The 18,791-nt window shown below is 50.1% G+C and overlaps 2 protein-coding genes across 2 annotated transcripts in view; both read left to right on the top strand.

The window, feature by feature from the left end:
* The window catches only part of LOC135191668 (M1-specific T cell receptor alpha chain-like), a 223,863-nt gene that overhangs the window by 76,247 nt on the left and 128,825 nt on the right, over positions 1-18,791 (top strand). The gene's annotated exons all lie outside the window — the stretch shown is intronic.
* The window catches only part of LOC135191665 (T cell receptor alpha chain MC.7.G5-like), a 124,518-nt gene that overhangs the window by 28,991 nt on the left and 76,736 nt on the right, over positions 1-18,791 (top strand). Inside the window, exon 3 of the mRNA XM_064174175.1 lies at positions 16,296-16,301. Coding sequence (XP_064030245.1) covers positions 16,296-16,301 — 6 coding nt within the window. The remainder of the gene's footprint in view (positions 1-16,295; positions 16,302-18,791) is intronic.

The following is an 18,791-nucleotide window of genomic DNA, read 5'->3' on the forward strand; positions in this document are numbered from 1 at the left end:
TATTACTGTGCAGCTGCTGATAGTCACACCCTGGAGCAGCTCTGCAGCAGAATGGATCAAAAAGCAGTGGCAAAGAATACAGATGTGTCAGCACTGCTGTCTAGCAGCTGCTAACCAGGTCAAAGTTAGTGTCATGTAGTGGCAGGTGCAGGAAACAGACCTTTGGTGTGCTTGCAGCAAACACCAGTGAAGTGTGGTTGTAGGGCTGAGAGCAGTTACGGTGCAGGAGGATCTCTGGGGAACTTCGGAGGCTGTGTGGTGAAGTGGATGTTTGTGCACATTGCCTGGGCTCCTGTCCAGGATTGTCCATTGTTCTCCTCTGTGGGTTGGCTGTAGACCTGTGGGTTCCTGGAGATGCATTGTGGTAGCTGCAGGAGTCCCGTGGTGGATGGAGCCAGGGTCTTTAGGAGAGGCAGGTCAGGGTGGGTGGCATTGTGGTGGGTGGCTACTACAGATCACCTAATCAGGAAGAAGACATAGGCAAGGTGAGGTAGGTTGAGCTTGCCTGGCCAGCAGATGTACACCTGGCTTCACTTTATCAGTTCCCACCCTCAACTGGACAGTGGAAGAAAGTAGAGTGAAAGGGTCATAAAGAGAGGGAGATGACCCAGAAATTGCTGTCACAGCTTGGGAAGGAATTTTCCCTAGCCAGGTTTGTCTGTGCAGGCCACCTTGACATTGTCATCTGACTCCTTGCTTGTTGACTTGGCCTGCCCTGGAGCAGAGCACTGGTGAGACATGTGGACTAGTATCCAGCATCCAGGCCTGGGGACATTCCAGAGCAAATAGCATGAAGGGCCTTGAACTTCGAGTATGGCAGGTACTGGTACCTGAGAAAGAGAAAAAGCCTGACAGACCCTGGTCAAAGAGCCAAGGCCTGGCAGGAACTGACAGATCATCTTTGACACGTTGCAGGCATTAACTGTCACCTCTGGGCCCAGAAGTTTTGACCTTGCATTTGTGTTGCTGGGATGACTAAGCCCTCACACTAATGAGTCCTACTGTGGAGAGCTGGAGTCCATTCAGCAAGTGGCCTCGCAGTCAAATACTCTCCACCTGTCTTGGCTTCTAATCCAAACTCCCAGAGACTCTAATAAATTTGATATACCCAATAACAATTTGTAGAGTGCCCTCCCCTCTACCCCCTTCTTTCCCAAAGGAAGGGATTAGATAAAGGGAGAGAGAGAGGTAAGCACACCCGAATAAATCAATCTCACTCGATTTGGAAGTTAAAAGGAAAAGTTTAACAATAACTTAGAAAGGTATTTGAGGTAGGGAAGTTTACAAAGGATAGGGAAGGGAAAATAGCAAAATACAAAAGGTATAAAATACAACCTGAGTTGTGTGATGGTGGCTTTCACAGTATCACCGAGGTTGGAAGAGACCTCACAGATCATCAAGTCCAACCCTTTACCACAGAGCTCAAGGCTAGACCATGGCACCAAGTGCCACGTCCAACCTTGCCTTGAACTGCCCCAGGGATGGCGACTCCACCACCTCCCCAGGCAGCCCATTCCAGTGTCCAATGACTCTCTCAGTGAAGAACTTTCTCCTCACCTCGAGCCTAAATTTCCCCTGGCGCAGCCTGAGGCTGTGTCCTCTCGTTCTGGTGCTGGCCACCTGAGAGAAGAGAGTAACCTCCCCCTGGCCACAACCACCCTTCAGGTAGTTGTAGACAGCAATAAGGTCACCCCTGAGCCTCCTCTTCTCCAGGCTAAACAATCCCAGCTCCCTCAGCCTCTCCTCATAGGGCTTGTGCTCAAGGCCTCTCACCAGCCTCGTCGCCCTTCTCTGGACACGCTCAAGCATCTCAGTGTCCTTCCTAAACTGTGGGGCCCAGAACTGAACACAGTACTCAAGGTGTGGTCTAACCAGTGCAGAGTACAGGGGCAGAATGACCTCCCTGCTCCTGCTGACCACACCATTCCTGATGCAGGCCAGGATGCCATTGGCTCTCTTGGCCACCTGGGCACACTGCTGGCTCATGTTCAGGCAGGCATCAATCAGCACCCCTGTGGGAAGCTTCCTCCCGCAGCGGAGCATGAAAGGTAAACATCAGACCCTGTGATGAGAAGTGTCCTTGGAGCCTTGAGGCTCCCAGGGGCCTGAGCCTGTGACTATGAGCAACCCACGCACAGCTGTCAGGGGGTGGAATCTGCCCGCCTATGTGGTGGGCACGGCCCAGGGGGCTGACTCTGGCCACCCCCCCTGGGTGGGATCCTTAAGGTGTTTACTGTAAGTTAACCTATCTCTGCCTTACACTTAACCTGGAGCCAATCTGTACCCTCCACTTGTACCAATCTTGAACTAAGTCAGTTGTCTACACCCCCTTTGGGGGCTATAAAGGTCGCTGCATTGCCCTAATAAATCGCACTGCTGCGCAGAAGCCACAGAGTCGACTCTCAGTGCCCCGATCTCTCGCCGCACCGGTCTCCGTCCTCCAACACACCCCCAGATCCCTCTCTGTTTGGCTGCTCTCCAGCCACTCCGACCCCAGCCTGTAGCTCTGCATGGGGTTGTTGTGGCCAAAGTGCAGCACCCTGCACTTGGAGCTATTGAATGCCATCCCATTGGCCTCTGCCCATCTGTCCAGGTGGTCAAGGTCCCGCTGCAGAGCCCTTCTGCCCTCCAACCCAGCCACATCTGCCCCCAGCTTGGTGTCATCTGCAAACTTGCTGATGACTGACTCGATGCCCTCATCCAGATCATCTATAAAGATGTTAAAGAGGCTAGGGCCCAGCACTGATCCCTGAGGGACACCACTAGTGACTGGCCGCCAGCTGGATGTGGCACCATTCACCACCACTCTCTGGGTCCGGCCCTCCAGCCAGTTCCTAACCCAGCACAGAGTGTTGCCATCCAAGCCATGGGCTGACAGCTTAGCCAGCAGTTTGCTGTGGGGGACAGTGTCAAAGGCCTTGCTGAAGTCCAGATAGGCCACATCCACAGGCCTGCCCACATCCACCAAGCAGGTCACCTGATCATAGAAGGAGATCAGGTTGGAGAGGCAGGATCTGCCCTTCCTAAACCCATGCTGGCTGGATCTGAGTCCTTTGCCATCCCTCAGGTGCGCTCTTATCACCCCCAAGATAACCTGCTCCATCAGTTTCCCTGGCACTGAGGTCAGGCTGACAGGTCTGTAGTTCCCAGGTTCCTCCATCCAACCCTTCTTGTGGATGGGGACCACGTTGGCCATTTTCCAGTCTCCTGGGACCTCTCCGGTGAGCCAGGACTGCTGGAAAATGATGGAGAGCAGCTTGGCCAGCTCAGCTGCCAGCTCTCTCAGCACCCTGGGATGGATCCCATCTGGTCCCATGGACTTGTGGGTGTCCAGATGGCTCAGCAGGTCCTGAACTAATTCTTCATGAATTTCCAGAGGAACACACCGCTCCCCGACCCCATCCCCCAGTTCAAGAGGCCACTTGCCTCCTCCTCCCTCCTTGCTGTTGAAAACTGAGGTGAAGAAGGCATTCAGGACCTCAGTCTTTTCTTCATCATCAGTTATAGTGTTCCCCTCCTGGTCCAGTAAGCAGTGGAGGCTCTTCTTGCTCTTCCTTTTAGCGTTGATAAATTTATAAAAGTGTTTTTTGTTATCTTTCACAGAAGTGGCAGCCTAAGTTCTAACTGGGCCTTAGCCTCTCTAATTTTTCTCCTGCATAGTCTGGCTACCTCCTTAAACACATCAGGAGAAGCCTTCCCCTCCTTCCAAAGGCGATACACCCTCTTTTTCTCCCCCACTTCCTTCAGGAGCTGTTTACTCATCCAGGCTGGTCGCCTTCCTCGCCAGCTCATCTTTCAGCACATGGGAACTGCCAGCTCCTGTGCTCTCAAGAGCTCCTGTTTAAAGTAGGTCCAACCATCCTGGACCCCTTTGTTCTCAAGGACTGCTGCCCAGGGCACTTTGCAAATAAGTTTCTTAAGCAAATTGAAGTTTGCCCTCCAAAAGTCCAAGGTGTAGGTTTTGTTGTATCGCCTCCCTACCTCCCTGCATATTGAAAACTCCACTAACTCGTGATCACTACACCCCAGGCAGCCTCCCACTATCACCTCTCCTACCAGCCCTTCTCTGTTGGAGAGCAGCAGGTCAAGCTGAGCTTGACCCCTAGTAGGCTCGCTTAACAGTTGGGTCATGAAGCTGTCCTCCATGCACTCTAGAAACCTCCTGGACTGCCTCCTCTCTGCTGAATTAAGTTCCCAGCAGATATCTGGCAGGTTAAAGTCACCCACAAGGACAAGATCTGATGATCTTGAGACAGCCTCCAACTGTTTGTAAAATATCTCGTCTGTTTCCTCCTCCTGGTTGGGTGGTCTATAACAGACTCCAACCAGGATGTCAGATTTGTTAGTCCTCCCTCTGATTTTAACCCACAAGCTCTCAACCCCTTTGTCCCTCACCTCAAGCTCAGTGGCAAGGAGTGACTCCCTAATATACAGAGCCACCCCTCCTCCTCTTCTCCCTTGCCTATCTCTCCTGAAGAGCTTATATCCCCCCATTATAGCAGCCCAGTCATGCCTGTCATCCCACCAAGTTTCTGAAATGGCGACTATATCATAGTCACCCTGGTGGACCAGGACTTCCAATTCCTCCTGCTTGTTACCCAAGCTGCGTGCATTGGTGTAGATGCACTTCAGCTGGGCTCTGGGTTCCTCAATTGTCCCTAGTCTCCATCCCACTCTCTCCTTCTCAGAGAGAGTAACTTCTACACCCACCCCCTTCAGACCTAGTTTAAAGCCTGCCTAATGAGCCCTGCCAACTCCAGTGCCAGGACTCTCCAGCCCCTCCTAGACAACTGCACCCCATCAGGATCAAGCAGGTCTGGCTCCGTAAAAGTTTCCCCATGGTCAAAGAACCCAAAGTGCCACCGCTGGCACCATCCCTTGAGCCAGTTGTTGATGGCATGGGTTCTGCTGTTCCTCTCTGTGAACTCCCTTGCCACAGAGGGAACTGAGCAGAACACTACCTGTGCTCCCGCCCCATCTATCAATTTCCCCAGGGCCTTAAATTCCTTTTTAACTGCCCTGGTGCCCTTCTTTTCAATTTCATCGCTGCCAGCCTGTATTACCAACAAGGGGTAATAATCAGAGGGCTGGATTAGGTTAGGGATTCTCCTGGTGATGTCCCTAACCCAGGCACCAGGAAGGGAGCAGACCTCCCTGTGAGACGGGTTGGGATGACAAATGGGTCCCTCTGTCCCCCTCAAGATGGAATCTCCAACAACTATAACCCTTCTCTTTTTCTTGTTTTTTGTGGAGCTGGTCACCACAGTTGGTGGGGACTGCTCCACCCGAGGCATCAACACAGTTGGATGCTCCTCAGCCCTCTCCTCCTCTGTGCCCTCTGCATGCAGGGCCTCGTACTTGTTGTGCAGGGGCAGAGGAAGAGGAGGAGAGGGCCGGGGTGGATTTCCCTTACTACCCCTGACAGGGATCTGTACCCATCCCTCACTGTTTCCAGGGGCAGCTTCCTTAGCAGGGGCGATCTGCAGAGCCTGCACCCAGAGATCCAGCTCCCTTTCGTTCTCCCTTATGGACCTGAGCCTGGACACTTCGTCCTTCAGCTCGGCCACTTCATCTTTCAATTCTGCCACTAAGGTGAGAAGGAAGTTCACCTGCTCACACCTGGCGCAATTGTTATCCCCTTCCCCTTTTGCAGCAAGTGAGAGGCTGCAGCACTCCCTGCATCCAGTAGCCTGGACTCCTGTGCTTTCCCAGGTCATGTCAGTCTGTGTGCACATGCTTCTTCTGCCCATCGTAGCACGAGTGACAGGCATAGTGCACAGTGATACTGACAGTCAGAAACAGGAAAAAAAAAAAAAAAAAGCTCCCAGCCGCAGGCAGGCTATCCCCACACAGCTTTTCACTCTCTCGGCTCGGCAGCCAAAATGGTGGCTGGCACGGCACGCGGCGGGGTTTTAAATCTCCCGCGGCAGACGTCACCAGCCCCGTCATAGTCTCGCTCTCTCTCGCGAGGCTTTGCCTCGTGTCTGCCACGTGGTGTGCTGGTATGCAGGCAGAGGTGTGTGGAATGTGGTGTGTGGTGAGAGAGAGGAACAGGAAGCCCCTCTCCTTTATAGGACAGGAAGTGGGGGGAGTGAGCTAACCATCACCTGGTGGTGTGACCCACCCCTGGGGAGGGGCCAAGACCTCTAGGGTCAGGTTCAGGGTTACTCCCTCTGGAGTGTTAACCCCATACATTTCACCCTCTGGTTAGACCACTTCCACCTTCCTACGAACAGTCTTCAAAGACAGGAAAAACTGTCCATGGATTAAGAGTTCTTAAAGTCCTTCTTGGTCCCTGGCTGTATCCCAAGGTGATGTGTTTCTCTGGTCTGGTGCAGGTTGGTGAGGTGTGAGCAGGAAAGGAAAATGGAAGAAAAGTCAGTGAAACAGGAACAGTTCTTGTTGGAACTTAGGAAAGAGTCTTTTCTCTCTGTGAAGAAAACATCAGGAACAGTCTCTCGGTGTAGGGCATCAGGGGAACAGGTGTAGATGAGATGGTCATAGACATCCACTGGAGGGAAATTGGGAACAGTCTCTCACTGCAGGGCATCAGTGAAGGATCAGGTGTAGGCTTCTGTCAGATGCCTCGTTGTGATGTGGTGCTGTAGGACTCCTGGATAGCTGCTGGTGTGGTGTAGGTTCTGTTGGACGCCTCATTGTGATGTGATGCTGTAGGACTTCTCTGGATAGCTGCTTGGGTGGTGTGGATTCTGTTGCACGTGTTGTGAGGGTGTAACTAGAAAAACAACTTGTAACCCCTTATGAACTATAATACAAGTATTACACAACTATGATACAAATATTATACAACTATAACACAAGATATCATGGAATACCTGGAATACATGGAACCAACTCTGAGCTTTTAAACCTTTTCAGCTAAAGAGAGATTTCTCTGAGGGACACACTCGATAGTGCCAGTTTCAAGCATTACCCAGTATGTGTGACCAGGACCCTCTGCAGATACCATCCCTTCGATAGGTTTTCCCCCACCAGAGGCAGGAGCAACCCACACAGTTTTTTCCCAGTAGATTCCTTTCACAGACTACAGGAACTCCATCTCCCTCAACTATGGGCAATAGGGCAGACTGAGCAGGACCAACTCTGTTGACTGATCCCCTGCTGTTCACCAGCCAAGTGGCTTCTGCAAGGTGCTTCTCCCAGTTTTTGAGAGTTCCACCTCCCACAGCCTTCAGGGTGGTTTTCAGCAGGCCATTGTGATGCTCCATCTTTCCTGCAGCTTGTGGGTAGTATGGGATGTGGTAAACCCATTCAATCCCATGCTCTTTTGCCCAGTTGCTTACAAGGTGGTTCTTGAAATGGCTCCTGTTGTCTGACTCTATTCTCTCTGGGGTACCATGTCTCCACAGGATGTGGCTCTGCAGGCCCAGAATGGTGTTACGGGCAGTAGCATGAGGTAGAGTAGGTTTCCAGCCACCCAGTGCTTCCCTCTACCATGGCTAACACATACTGCTTGCCACTGCGAGACCGAGGCAGAGTGATGTAATCAATCTGCCAGGCCTCCCCATACCTGTACTTTGACCACCGTCCCCCGTACCACAAAGGCTTCATGCGCTTAGCTTGCTTTATGGCAGCACAGATGTCACAGTCATGGATAACCTGGGCTATGGCATCCATGGATATGTCCACAGACCTGTCTCGGGCCCATTGGTATGTGGCATCTCTTCCTTGGTGGCCAGAAGAGTCATGTGCCCACCAAGCTAGGAACAGTTCACCTTTGTGTTTCCAGTCCAGGTCTATCTGGGAGATGTGGGCAGCCAAGTCAGCTTGGTGGTTATGTTGCTGCTCCTCAGTGGCTCTGCTCTTTGGGATGTGAGCACTGATGTATCGGATTTGAACTGGTAGTTTGTCCAGGCATGCAGAAATGTCTTGCCAGAGGTCAGCAGCCCAAATAGGCCTCCCTTTTCTCTGCCAGTCATTCTGCTGCCATTCCTTCAGCCATCCCCTTAAGGCATTTGCTACCATCCATGAGTCGGTGTAGATGTATAGCATTGGCCACTGTTCTTGCCCTGCAATGTCCAGGGCCAGCTGGATGGCTTTTACCTCAGCATATTGGCTGGATTCACCTTCTCCATCTTCTGACTCTGCAACCCTGCATGTAGGGTTCCAGACGGCAGCTTCCATCTCTGCTTGCTGCCTACAAGATGGCAGAACAGAGCAGATGCCTTTTCCTCCTCAGGAAGGTCACTGTATGGGGGGGCTTCCTCAGCACGGGTCACTGCCTTCTCTTCTGCTGGCTTTCCAAAGTCAGTGCCCTCTGGCCAGTTGGTGATGACCTCCACAATGCCTGGGTGCTTGAGGGTCCCCATCCTAGCTCTCTGAGTTATTAGAGCCATCCACTTACTCCAAGTGGCATCTGTGGCATGGTGCAGAGTTGAACCTTTCCCTTTAAACATCCAAGTCAGGACTGGAAGCCTTGGAGCTAAAAGGAGTGGTGACTCCATCCCAGTCACCTCAGAGGCAGTTCTAACTCCCTCATAGGCAGCTGGGATTTCCTTCTCTGTGGGGGTATAATTGGCCTCTGAGCCTTTGTACGCCTTGCTCCAGAACCCGAGTGGGTGCCTCGTGTTTCACCAGGAGCTTTTTGCCATAGGCTCCAGCTAGGGCCATTCTCACCGGCTGCTGTGTAGAGAATGTTCTTAATCTCTGGGCCAGTTTGAACTGGTCCCAAGGCCATGGCATGGAGCACCTCTCCTTTGATCTGGTCAAATACCACCTGCTGCTCAGGTCCCCACCCAAAGTTATTTCTCTTTCTTGTAACGTCAAAGAGGGGTTTCACAATTTGACTGTACCTAGGAATGTGCTTCTTCCAAAAGCCCACAAACCTCAGGAAGGATTGTGTCTCCTTCTGGTTAGTGGTTCCACCATAGTGGCCACTTTATTCAGTACCTCTAAAGGGATGTGGCCTCGGCCATTCTGCCATCGAACTCCCAGGAACTGGATCTGTCTGGCAGGCCCTTTCACTTTGCTTCTCTTAATGGCAAAACCAGCATCCAACAGGATATTAATGATCTTCTCACCCTTCTTGAAGACCTCCTGTGCCGTCTCACCCCATACAATGATGTCATCGATGAATTGCAGGTGTTCTGGAGCTCCACCCTTCTCCAGTGCAGTCTGGATGATGCTATGGCAGATTGTAGGGCTGTGCTTCCACCCTTGAGGCAGTCTGTTCCAGTGGTACTGGACTCCTCTCCAGGTGAAAGCAAACTGTGGCCTACATTCCTCTGCAATGGGGATGGAGAAGAAAGCATTAGCAATGTCAGTTGTGGTATACCATTTGGCCTCCTTTGTTTCCAGTTCATACTGCAGCTCCAACATATCAGGCACGGCTGCGCTGATTGGAGGAGTCACTTCATTCAGGCCTCTGAAGTCCACAGTCAGTCTCCATTCCCCTTTCTCCTTCCACACTGGCCATATCGGGCTGTTGAAGGGCGAGTGGCTCTTGCTGATGACAAGCTGCTGCTCCAGGTGGCCAATCAGCTGCTGGATGGGCAGCAGGGAGTCTCTGTTGGTGCGGTATTGCCTGCGATGAACTACACGAGAAGCAACAGGTAACTTAACATCTTCCACCTTGTGAGTACCAACCACGGAAGGGTCATCTGACAAGCCAGGCATGATAGACAGCTGCTCTTTAGTGGCAGTCTCTACAGCTGCTATGCCAAATGCCCACTTGTTCCCTTTCGGATCTTTAAAATACCCTTCCCGCAGAAAGTCGATCCCCAGGGTGCAAGGTGCATCAGGGCCAGTTACTATGGTGTGCTTCTCCCACACATTCCTGGTGAGGCTTATCTCAGCCTGCAGCACAGTCAATTCCTGAGACCCCCCTGTGACTCCTGAAATTGTAATAGTTTCTGTCCCCCTATGGCTGGAGGGTATCAGAGTGCATTGGGCACTGGTGTCTACCAAAGCTCGATGCTTCTCAGCTTCAGAAGTGCCAGGCCATTTCACGAACATGTCCCAATATACTCTGTTATCCCTGGCCTCTGCCTGGCTGGAGACAGGGCACCTCTAATGCTGAGCAGTGTGACCGCATGAGGCACATGGACCTGAGTTACTGGCCTAACCACCCCTTGGGTGAGAGGGCTGCCTGTGGCACACTGGGGCAACCCCTCTTCTGGAGGAGTTATTCCCTGTGTTTGTCCCCTGTAGTTCCCTTACTCTGGCCCATAGAGCTGAGGTGGGCTGGCCATGCCATCTGTCCATGTTTTCCCCATGTTCACACAGTGTCCTCCAAAGTGAACCCCTGGGTGTCCCCTGTCTGCTTCGGGCTGGTATCCTATGGGGAGGAGGAGGAGTACGGCGGCGTGTGTTCCTGACAGCTGAGACCTGTACCCATTCAGAAGGTGAAGAGCAGTCATCCTCTGCCTTCTGCAGCTCAGAGACAGAGGCTTTCAGCTCGTTCATCTCCTGGGTGAGGGTTTCCACAGCTGCTATTAAGGTCCTCCTAGACAAACTATCTTTGAACTGTCTCAGGTCATTCAGAAACTCTCTGATCATGAGAAGGTTGTTGGGGTCTCTGCCCAGCAGCAGTGCTCCCAGTGTGGGGGCATATGTGGAAGGAGCACACTGGGTCAGTTTCTTTAAGAGGGCTGGCTTCATGCGGATATCGTCGGGGTCCGAGGGTGTCTGGCTGTCTCCGCAGATTATCCACCATTTGCCTCAGGTATGTGATCCCCTGTTCCATATTTGTCCACTTAAGGGAAAATCATGTCATCCTTGGAGGGATATCTGTATCTCACAGCTGTGAGAAGCCTGGTCCAAAGTGAGTGAGTGCCATCCAACCTCCCCAGCTCTTTATCTACACCCCCATCCCTCGACAAGGATCCCAGCTCTTTAGCCTCCCTCTAATCTAGGTCCACGGTTTCTGCTCCTGCATCCCAACATCTCAAAAGCCAGGCTAAAAGGGACTGTCCATTTTCCCTTGCATATTCCTGCCTTGTGTGTCTGATTTCCTTTCTGGGCATAGAGCTAATATAAATAACTCCGTTATCAGATCCATTTCCAGCTGGTTGCTGTTGCTGGGGGGTACTGCTTCCCGATGAGGTTCCTTGCCCTGGGTCTATGTCTGTGGAAGGGTTCAGGTGTGGTCTAACTTGCCGCGTGGTGATTGGAGCGAGATGGACAGGACTGGGCTGTGGGGGCAGGGTCCAGGGGCTGCTCTGGGTGGGACTGGGGGCAGAGTTCAGGGCGGAGCCTGGGGTGGAGCTGCGCTTGGGACGGGGGGCTGCTTCACCCATCGGACCGGTCTGACTGGATACCCCCCCCTGCAGCTGCAGCCAGAGCAGTGCGAGCCATAAGCGTTCTAAAAACCGCGGCTAACTGCGCTTTCCACGTGCAGCTCAGAGCTGCAATATAAACTCCAAAAACCACATTTAAACACAGTGAAATAACTGCTATCCAGTACCATTTTTCCCCCAAAATATCTGGGGCTTCTGTCTCCCAACACACATACTCAGAGCGATTCCATGTTTGAGAAACGTTTCTAAACACAGTTAGATTCCTAACAGAATTCAGGAAATATCACACACAGTATCACACACAGCACAGACCCGGACAGGCAAATTCTTAGAATATTCCCAGACCATATCAATGACTGTCCAGAAGACCTGGGAACTGACAAACTTCAGCATCCAAGACCAAAACAGCCATCCAAAAGCCTGAATTATTAACACTCTAAGAATATCCATTTTTTTTTAACTTCGAAACCTTCTCTGAAATAATTCTTTCTACCTAGCCCCATGTTGAGACACCAAATAAGTTGTCTTGGCTTCTTATCCAAATTCCCAGAGACTCTAATAAATTTGATAGACCAAATAACAATTTGTAGAGTGCCCTCCCCTCTTCGCCCTTCTTTCCCAAAGATAGGGATTAGAGATAGGCAGAGAAAGAGATAAGCACACCCAAATAAATAAATCTCACTCAATTTGGAAGTTAAAAGGAAAAGTTTAACAATAATTTAGAAAGGTATTGGAGGTAGGGAAGTTTACAAAGGACAGGGAAGGGAAAACAGCAAAATACAAAAGGTATAAAATACAACCCCAGTGGTGTGATGGTGGCTTTGGCTGCCTCATGTCTGCCACGTGGTGTGCTGGTATGCAGGCAGAGGTGTGTGGAGTGTGGTGTGTGGTGAGAGAGAGGAACAGGAAGCCCCTCTCCTTTATAGGACAGGGCTAACCATCACCTGGTGGTGTGACCCACCCTTGGGGAGGGGCCAAGACCCCTAGGGTCAGGTTCAGGGTTACTCCCCCTGGAGTGTTAACCCTATACACCACCTTAGAATGAGACCTCATCCAAAGAGCCCTCACTCCCCTTTTGATGAGTACATATATTTTGGGTATTGTGGTGGAAGGTGCAAAATTACCCTCAAAATACATACCCAGCACATGTCCCAAACACACACACATACCCCCTTTACCCTCATCCCCTCTCCCTCTTTCCAAGGCTATGATAAGGTGGGAAAGAATACAAAACTCTTGGCACCTGTCAGCCTGGAAAAAAACACCATGTTTGGACTTGTTGTGGAGGCTGCTTTGTGTTCTGACAAACAAAATTCATGTTTTTACCTGTAAACCACCAATGCTGAACCCCTGCATCTTCTATTTTTCGTGTGAATAACCCGGGATTGGCTATTTGTGGTATCTTATAGAATCACAGAATGGTTTAGGTTGGAAGGGGCCTCAAAGATCATCCAGTTCCAACCCTCATCACATGCAGAGACACCTCCCACTAGAACAGGTTACTGAAGGCCTCATCCAGTGTAGCCTTGAACACCTCCAGGGAGGGAGCATCAACAACTTCCCTGGGCAACCTGTGCCAGTGTTTCACCATCCTCACTGTAAAGAACTTCTTCCTAACATCCAGTTTAAATCTCCCCTCTGCCGGTTTAAACCCATTACCCCTCATCCTGTCATTACAAGACCTTGTAAATAGTCCCTCCCCAGCCCTCCTGTAGAACCCTTTCAGATACTGGAAGGCTACTACAAGGTCTCCTTGAAGCTTTGACTTCTCCAGGCTGCAGAGCCCCAAATCTTGTAGCCTGTCCTCATAGCAAAGCTGCTGCACCCCTCTGAGCATCTTCTTGGCCTCCTCTGGACTCGATCCAATAGTTCAATGTCCTTCTTGTGTTGAGGGCTCCAGAACTGCACACAGGACTCCAGGTGGGGTCTGAGGAAAGAAGAGCAAAGGGGCAGAATCTCCTCCCTTGCCCTGCTGACCATGCTGCTCTTGCTGCAGCCCAGTACAGGGTTGCTGTCTGGGCTGCACTCACACTGCAGGCTCATGTTGAGCTTTTCATCAACCCAGACCTCTCAGCCGTATGCCACCCAGCCTGTATCTGTGCCTGGGATTGCCACCACATAGGTACGGGACCTCACACTTGGCCATGTTGAATTTCATGAGGTGGGCCTGGGCCCATGTCTCCAGCCTGTCCAGATCCTTCTAGATGGATCTCTGCCCTCTAGCAAGTTGACTGTGCCACACAGCTTGGTGTCATCTGCAAACTTGTTGAGGGTGCACTGATTCCTTTGTTCATGTCACTGACAAATATGTTAAACTGCACTGGTGCCAGCACTGATCCCTGTGGGACACCACTTGGCACTGGTCTCCATATGGACATTGTGCTCTTGATCACCACTCTCTGCATGTGACCATCCAGCCAATTCCTTACCCAGCAGTGCTCCACCTATCAAGTCTGTTTTTCCAGTTTGGTGACCAGGATGTCACGTGGGACAGAGTCAAAATGCCTTAGGCCCAGGTAGATGTTCCGGAGCACTCCAGATTCCTTCCTTCATCTCCCTACTGTGTGTCTGAATGGGGAGGAGAAGAAGGTGTTAAAACTGCTTCCCCAGCCTCCCCCGCGGGCTTGAAGGGGGAACAGCACAAGGTGCCTTTTCCACTCTTGTACTGACCTGTGTGGAAGCCTGCATTGCAATCAGGCTGGTGGTTGTCTGGGCTTCTTGCACCCAGTATAAGATGGCAAATGGACACTTTGTCTAGAAAAGCATAAATAGAGCAAGGGAGAAGGTGCAAGGTGCCCACCTTTGTCCTGGAGTCCTGTATACCCCTAAATTCCTCTCCTGCCGTGATTTCGGGGGAGAGGTTAAGCCACCTGGTTCCCCCCCACCTCGCCTCACCTGCAGGCATGGAAGGGGGTGAGCAAAGGGGTCCTGCCCACATGAGGAGTGCCCCGTGCAGTGCCCGCGCTGGAGTCGAACTGGGATTGGCTGTGCGCTTTTGCGCCTAAGGTGTGGTAATTCTGCCCTTTGTCTAGCGAGGGTATAAACTGGGGGGCTTCCCGCCTTTGGGGATTCCCGCCTTGGAGTTGGTTACTGCCTGAACCTTCGTGCTCACCTGAGAGTTCTCCCCCTCGCTCACCTAAGCTGGATACAGAAAGCTTCAAAGAACTGCTACAGCCATTGACACCCTTTGTAAGCTTAACGACTCTTAATGGTCCACCTACAGCCGCTGAAAGGGGAGTGAGAAAGAGACAGACCTCGAGCAAGTCAGCCTGATCGTGAGTTATTTTGGCTCAGCTCCGCTTTATTAGTAAGAAATCCGCTATAATTTAATAGCTAAAGCCTTTTCCAACTTCTGACTTCCAAAATAGTCAGATTATCGATGGTATCCCTGTAGATAATTCTCAAGCAACTAAATCTGCTAATTAAACTAAATTAATCTTTGTATATATAGTTTTGGGGGCGGGTTTTTGGGAAAATAACTATTTTTGTATAAAATTCCCGACTCGGCCACACATTAATTCCTGCCTCCACAACAACCTTGAAAGAGTTGCTGCCTTGACAGAGCTCCTGCCATGACAGAGCTCCCATTTTGGACCATCCCCACTTTTGGATGGCTCCTACCTTTTTGCAAGGCTCTTAGTTTTTGCACCGTCCCTGCTTTTGTGCAGTTCTCCCCCGCTTTTGCACCAGTCTGTGCAAATATGCAAGCTTGGCAAGCCCTGGGGTCCATTTGAGTGAGCTGCCAGTGGCAGTTGGACTCAGCTACTCAAGGACAGTATTGCAGCCAACTACCTAGCTGCTATTCTGAGCTGGGAAGATTCTAATAGTTTGGCTCTCCTATGCCACTGCTAAGGCAGCATTGTTCCATGATCATCCCACTCATGGAAGAAGTGATTGAGATATTTATGAGTTTGGCAGCTTTTCCACTAGCCTCAGACTTCTGCCATTTGAATCTACAGTTGGATATTGCTTGCAGCATCAGATGGCAGACAAGCCGCAGAGAAATGCAGCAAGAGATCATAGCCTATTTCCTATCTCACCTCTGTGAGTAAAGTCACTCCCTTAGATTCTCTGCTCAGCCCGATTGATATTGGGGTAAAGTTATGTTTGTAGCTTAGCCTTTTCCATTTTCTGGCTTCCTAAATCTTTAAATTTGCCCATAGCATGCTTTGAAGAATTCTCAATCCAATTTAAACCTGTAAATAAACCTAAACTAATTTTATGTACAGTTTGGGGGCAGGGTTTTCAGGGAAATAAAGTAATTATTTTTTATAATTCCTGACCTGACCACATTAATTCCAGATGATGTCAGTTGCCTTTCCTTTGTCCACTGTTGCTGTGACTTCATCACAAAAAAACACCAGATTTGTCAGGCATGATTTGCCCTTGGTGCAGCCATTGCTGGTTACCACCAATCACCTCTGCTTTGTTTTCCATTTGCCTTAACAGAGCCTTCAGGAGGATCTGCTCCATGATCTTGCCAGGCACAAAGGTGAGACTGGTCTGTAGTTCCTGGGGTCATCCTTTTTTTATTATTGAAGATGAGTGTTATTTTTGCCCTTTTCCAGTCAGCAAAACTTCACCTGTCTGCCATACCTTTCAGATATGATGGGCAGTGGTTTAGTAACTTTATCTGCCTATTCCTGCAGGACCTGTGGGTGGATCTCACCCGGCCCCATGGACTTGTGCATGTTCAGATTCCTTAGGTGCTCGTGAACATGGTCTTCAATTATAGTGGGCAGATCTTCCTTCTCCCAGTCCTTACTTTTGCCCCGTGGGACGTGGACACTGTGGTTGTAGCCCTTGCCATTGAAGACTGAGGAAAAGAAGTCACTGAGGAACTCAGCCTTATCCATATCCTTTGTCACCAGCTCTCCATTTCCTTTCTGGAAGGGTCCCATGTTCTCCCTAGTTTTCTTTTTCTCACTGATACACATGAAGAAGTTCTTCTTGTACCCCTTAATGTCCTGTACAGGGTTAGCCCTATAGGGGGAGTGACCTTGAACCTGACCCTAGGTGGTCTTGACCCCTCCCCAGGGCAGGGTCTGAACACCACCAGGTGATTCATGGTTAGCCCACTCCCCCTTCCTGTCTAAAGGTCTATAAAAGCAGGGAGACTTCCTGTTCTCTCTCTGCTCCCTGCTTACCAGCATCACCATCCTGTTCCTGGTTCTCTTTGGTTTACCATGTGGCCATCACCCACGAGGTGGACAAACCCATTGCCATCAAAATCTGGTTATATTTACACATTTTGTATTTGTTTTCCCCTCCCTATACCTTTGTAACTTCCCTACCTCAGATACATTTTTAATTTATTGTTAAACTTTCTTTTTTAACTTCCAAATCAAAGTGAGATTGTTTATTTGGTTGTGCTTACCTTTCCTCTCTCTACATCTAATTCTTTTCTTTTGGGAAAGAAGGGGGGAGAGGGAAGGGGACTCTATAAATTGTTATTTGTTCTATCAAATATATTTGAGTTTCTGGAAATTTAAATTAGAACTGAGACATGTCCCTATCCCGATTTAATTCTAACAATCATCTATTGCTATTAAATAAAACATTCCCTCAGCAAAATGCTTAAGTTCAGCTTGCTTGCATTTTGTTTGGATTTTTGCATGCTACCTGCCCCTGCCTTACATGTTTTCACACCACGTGTAGCTGAGGACCTGCCTCTCTCCTACAAGCAGAAGACACTGGCACTGCCCTTCTCCCTGCCCTTCTCCGGAAACCGAGTTAAGGGTCTGGAACTGCTTGCCCTGCTCTGAGAGGCAGCTGCTCTCCTGAGCTCAGCCAAGCCTAAACTGCTCGACCCCAGCTACAGCTTAATGACAGCTTAATGGCATCGGGCTACAACCTTGGGGACCTGCTCCTGCTGACTGCGAACAGGGCTGGCACCCATCAGACTTGCTCCACCCTGTAAGCCTGGATCCTGCCTCACCCAGGTGGCTGTGGCCGATCCAGTAGCATCCTGAGAGCCACGGAAAGACTCATCCTTGTGCTGAGGATCCACCTCGCCATGCCTGTGGACTCTGCAGGCGATGCACGCTGTTTAAACTGCACAAGCCTCAGCAATGCCCCTACCACCACCACTGCCACACGGAGCAGCCTCCATGCAGTCGGGATAATTTTTGTTTATTTTGTGCAACCACACATTGTCTGAATTACAAATACTGAAACTCAGGACATCAAGTGTGAGTAAATTGACTCTTTCTCTAAAGTTTATAAACTTCATGCCTGCCATTTAACTTCAAAACGGCTGAAAGGTCCTTTAGAGCTACCCCTAGAGAGCAAGCGACAGATTGCACCACAGAAGTCTCACAGCTTCTCAATTCTCTAATGTTGTTTAAATCGTTCTGATGGTGTGTATATGCATTCTGCACAGCAAGCTTTTCCAAACGGATAACTGAATCTGTGTGTATTGACTGTAAATAAGTTTGGGTGATTTTTTATATTTAATAAACAATATTTACTATTTTGTTATGCCCACATTGTAATTAATGTTTAATTGATGTTTAATTGCAATACCACATCAGATATGTGTGGGGAGATTTTCCCTTTCTAAATGAGTGCACATTTTGGCTGTCTCCAGATAAACAGTTTAACTGTTGTGCAGCAGGACCTCATTTGCCACAGGATGCAAACAGAAGCAAAGCAAGTCTGGCAAGCCAGGGTCCTTAGACTCAGTAGCTCCAGGTTCTTTGTCTTTTTCCTATATCACTCCCTATTCCAGAAGAGAGAGAGGCAGCAGGGGATTATGCCTGGACAAGTCAGGACACGTATTAGGCCTGTTTTTTGCCTTCCATGTCAGTGAGAGAATTTGTGTGTAGAGATAAAGACTTTAAGGAGTAAAGCAAAAGTTGCAGTCACAAACTTGGCAACATAAGGAATTCCTAACTCCCAGCACAGGCAGATGTTCAGCCATTCCCAGGAAAGCAGGTTTGCATCACACAGAATGGTTAATGGGGAAGGACAAATGTGCAAGCTCCAAACACTTCTACCATTCTAGGAGCAAAACTGCCTTCTCTTCTGCTCCACTTTCTTCTGGGATGGTGTCATGCTTGATGGCCAGCCAGAGCTTTCAAGAGACAATTTTGTGAGTGCTCTTGTGTCCTTGAGCTTGTGACTGTGGAATTTTCTAGCACTGCCAACATGTTGCCATGTACCCCCTGCAATTCTCTGTCAATGCCCTTGGGCGTGATTCACTTTCCTCATTTCTGCTGTGTCCATGATCTGTGCTGGAATCCCTGCCTCCAACAAGAACCTGTGGCCAGGAGCAGGCCTCTCAGGCTCAGGAAACAGCAGGCCACACGGTGCAGTGGGGCTGCATGTCTCTGCTTAGCCTCCCAAATCTAATAGAAGACCACACACTAGAAGAGTGACAGCTGTCTCAGGTTTCCCTCAAATGAGAGAATCTCCACTCCCATTATCACCTTCTGGGCCTTCCCTTGCTTCCCTCCTGGATGCCAAGTCTTTCCTGTGCTAGGGAGTCAACAAGTAGACCCTGTACCCAAGGTGCTCTCCACTGCAGAGGGC

The sequence above is a fragment of the Pogoniulus pusillus genome, chromosome 40, assembly GCF_015220805.1.
Source record: "Pogoniulus pusillus isolate bPogPus1 chromosome 40, bPogPus1.pri, whole genome shotgun sequence".
Taxonomy (NCBI): domain Eukaryota; kingdom Metazoa; phylum Chordata; class Aves; order Piciformes; family Lybiidae; genus Pogoniulus; species Pogoniulus pusillus.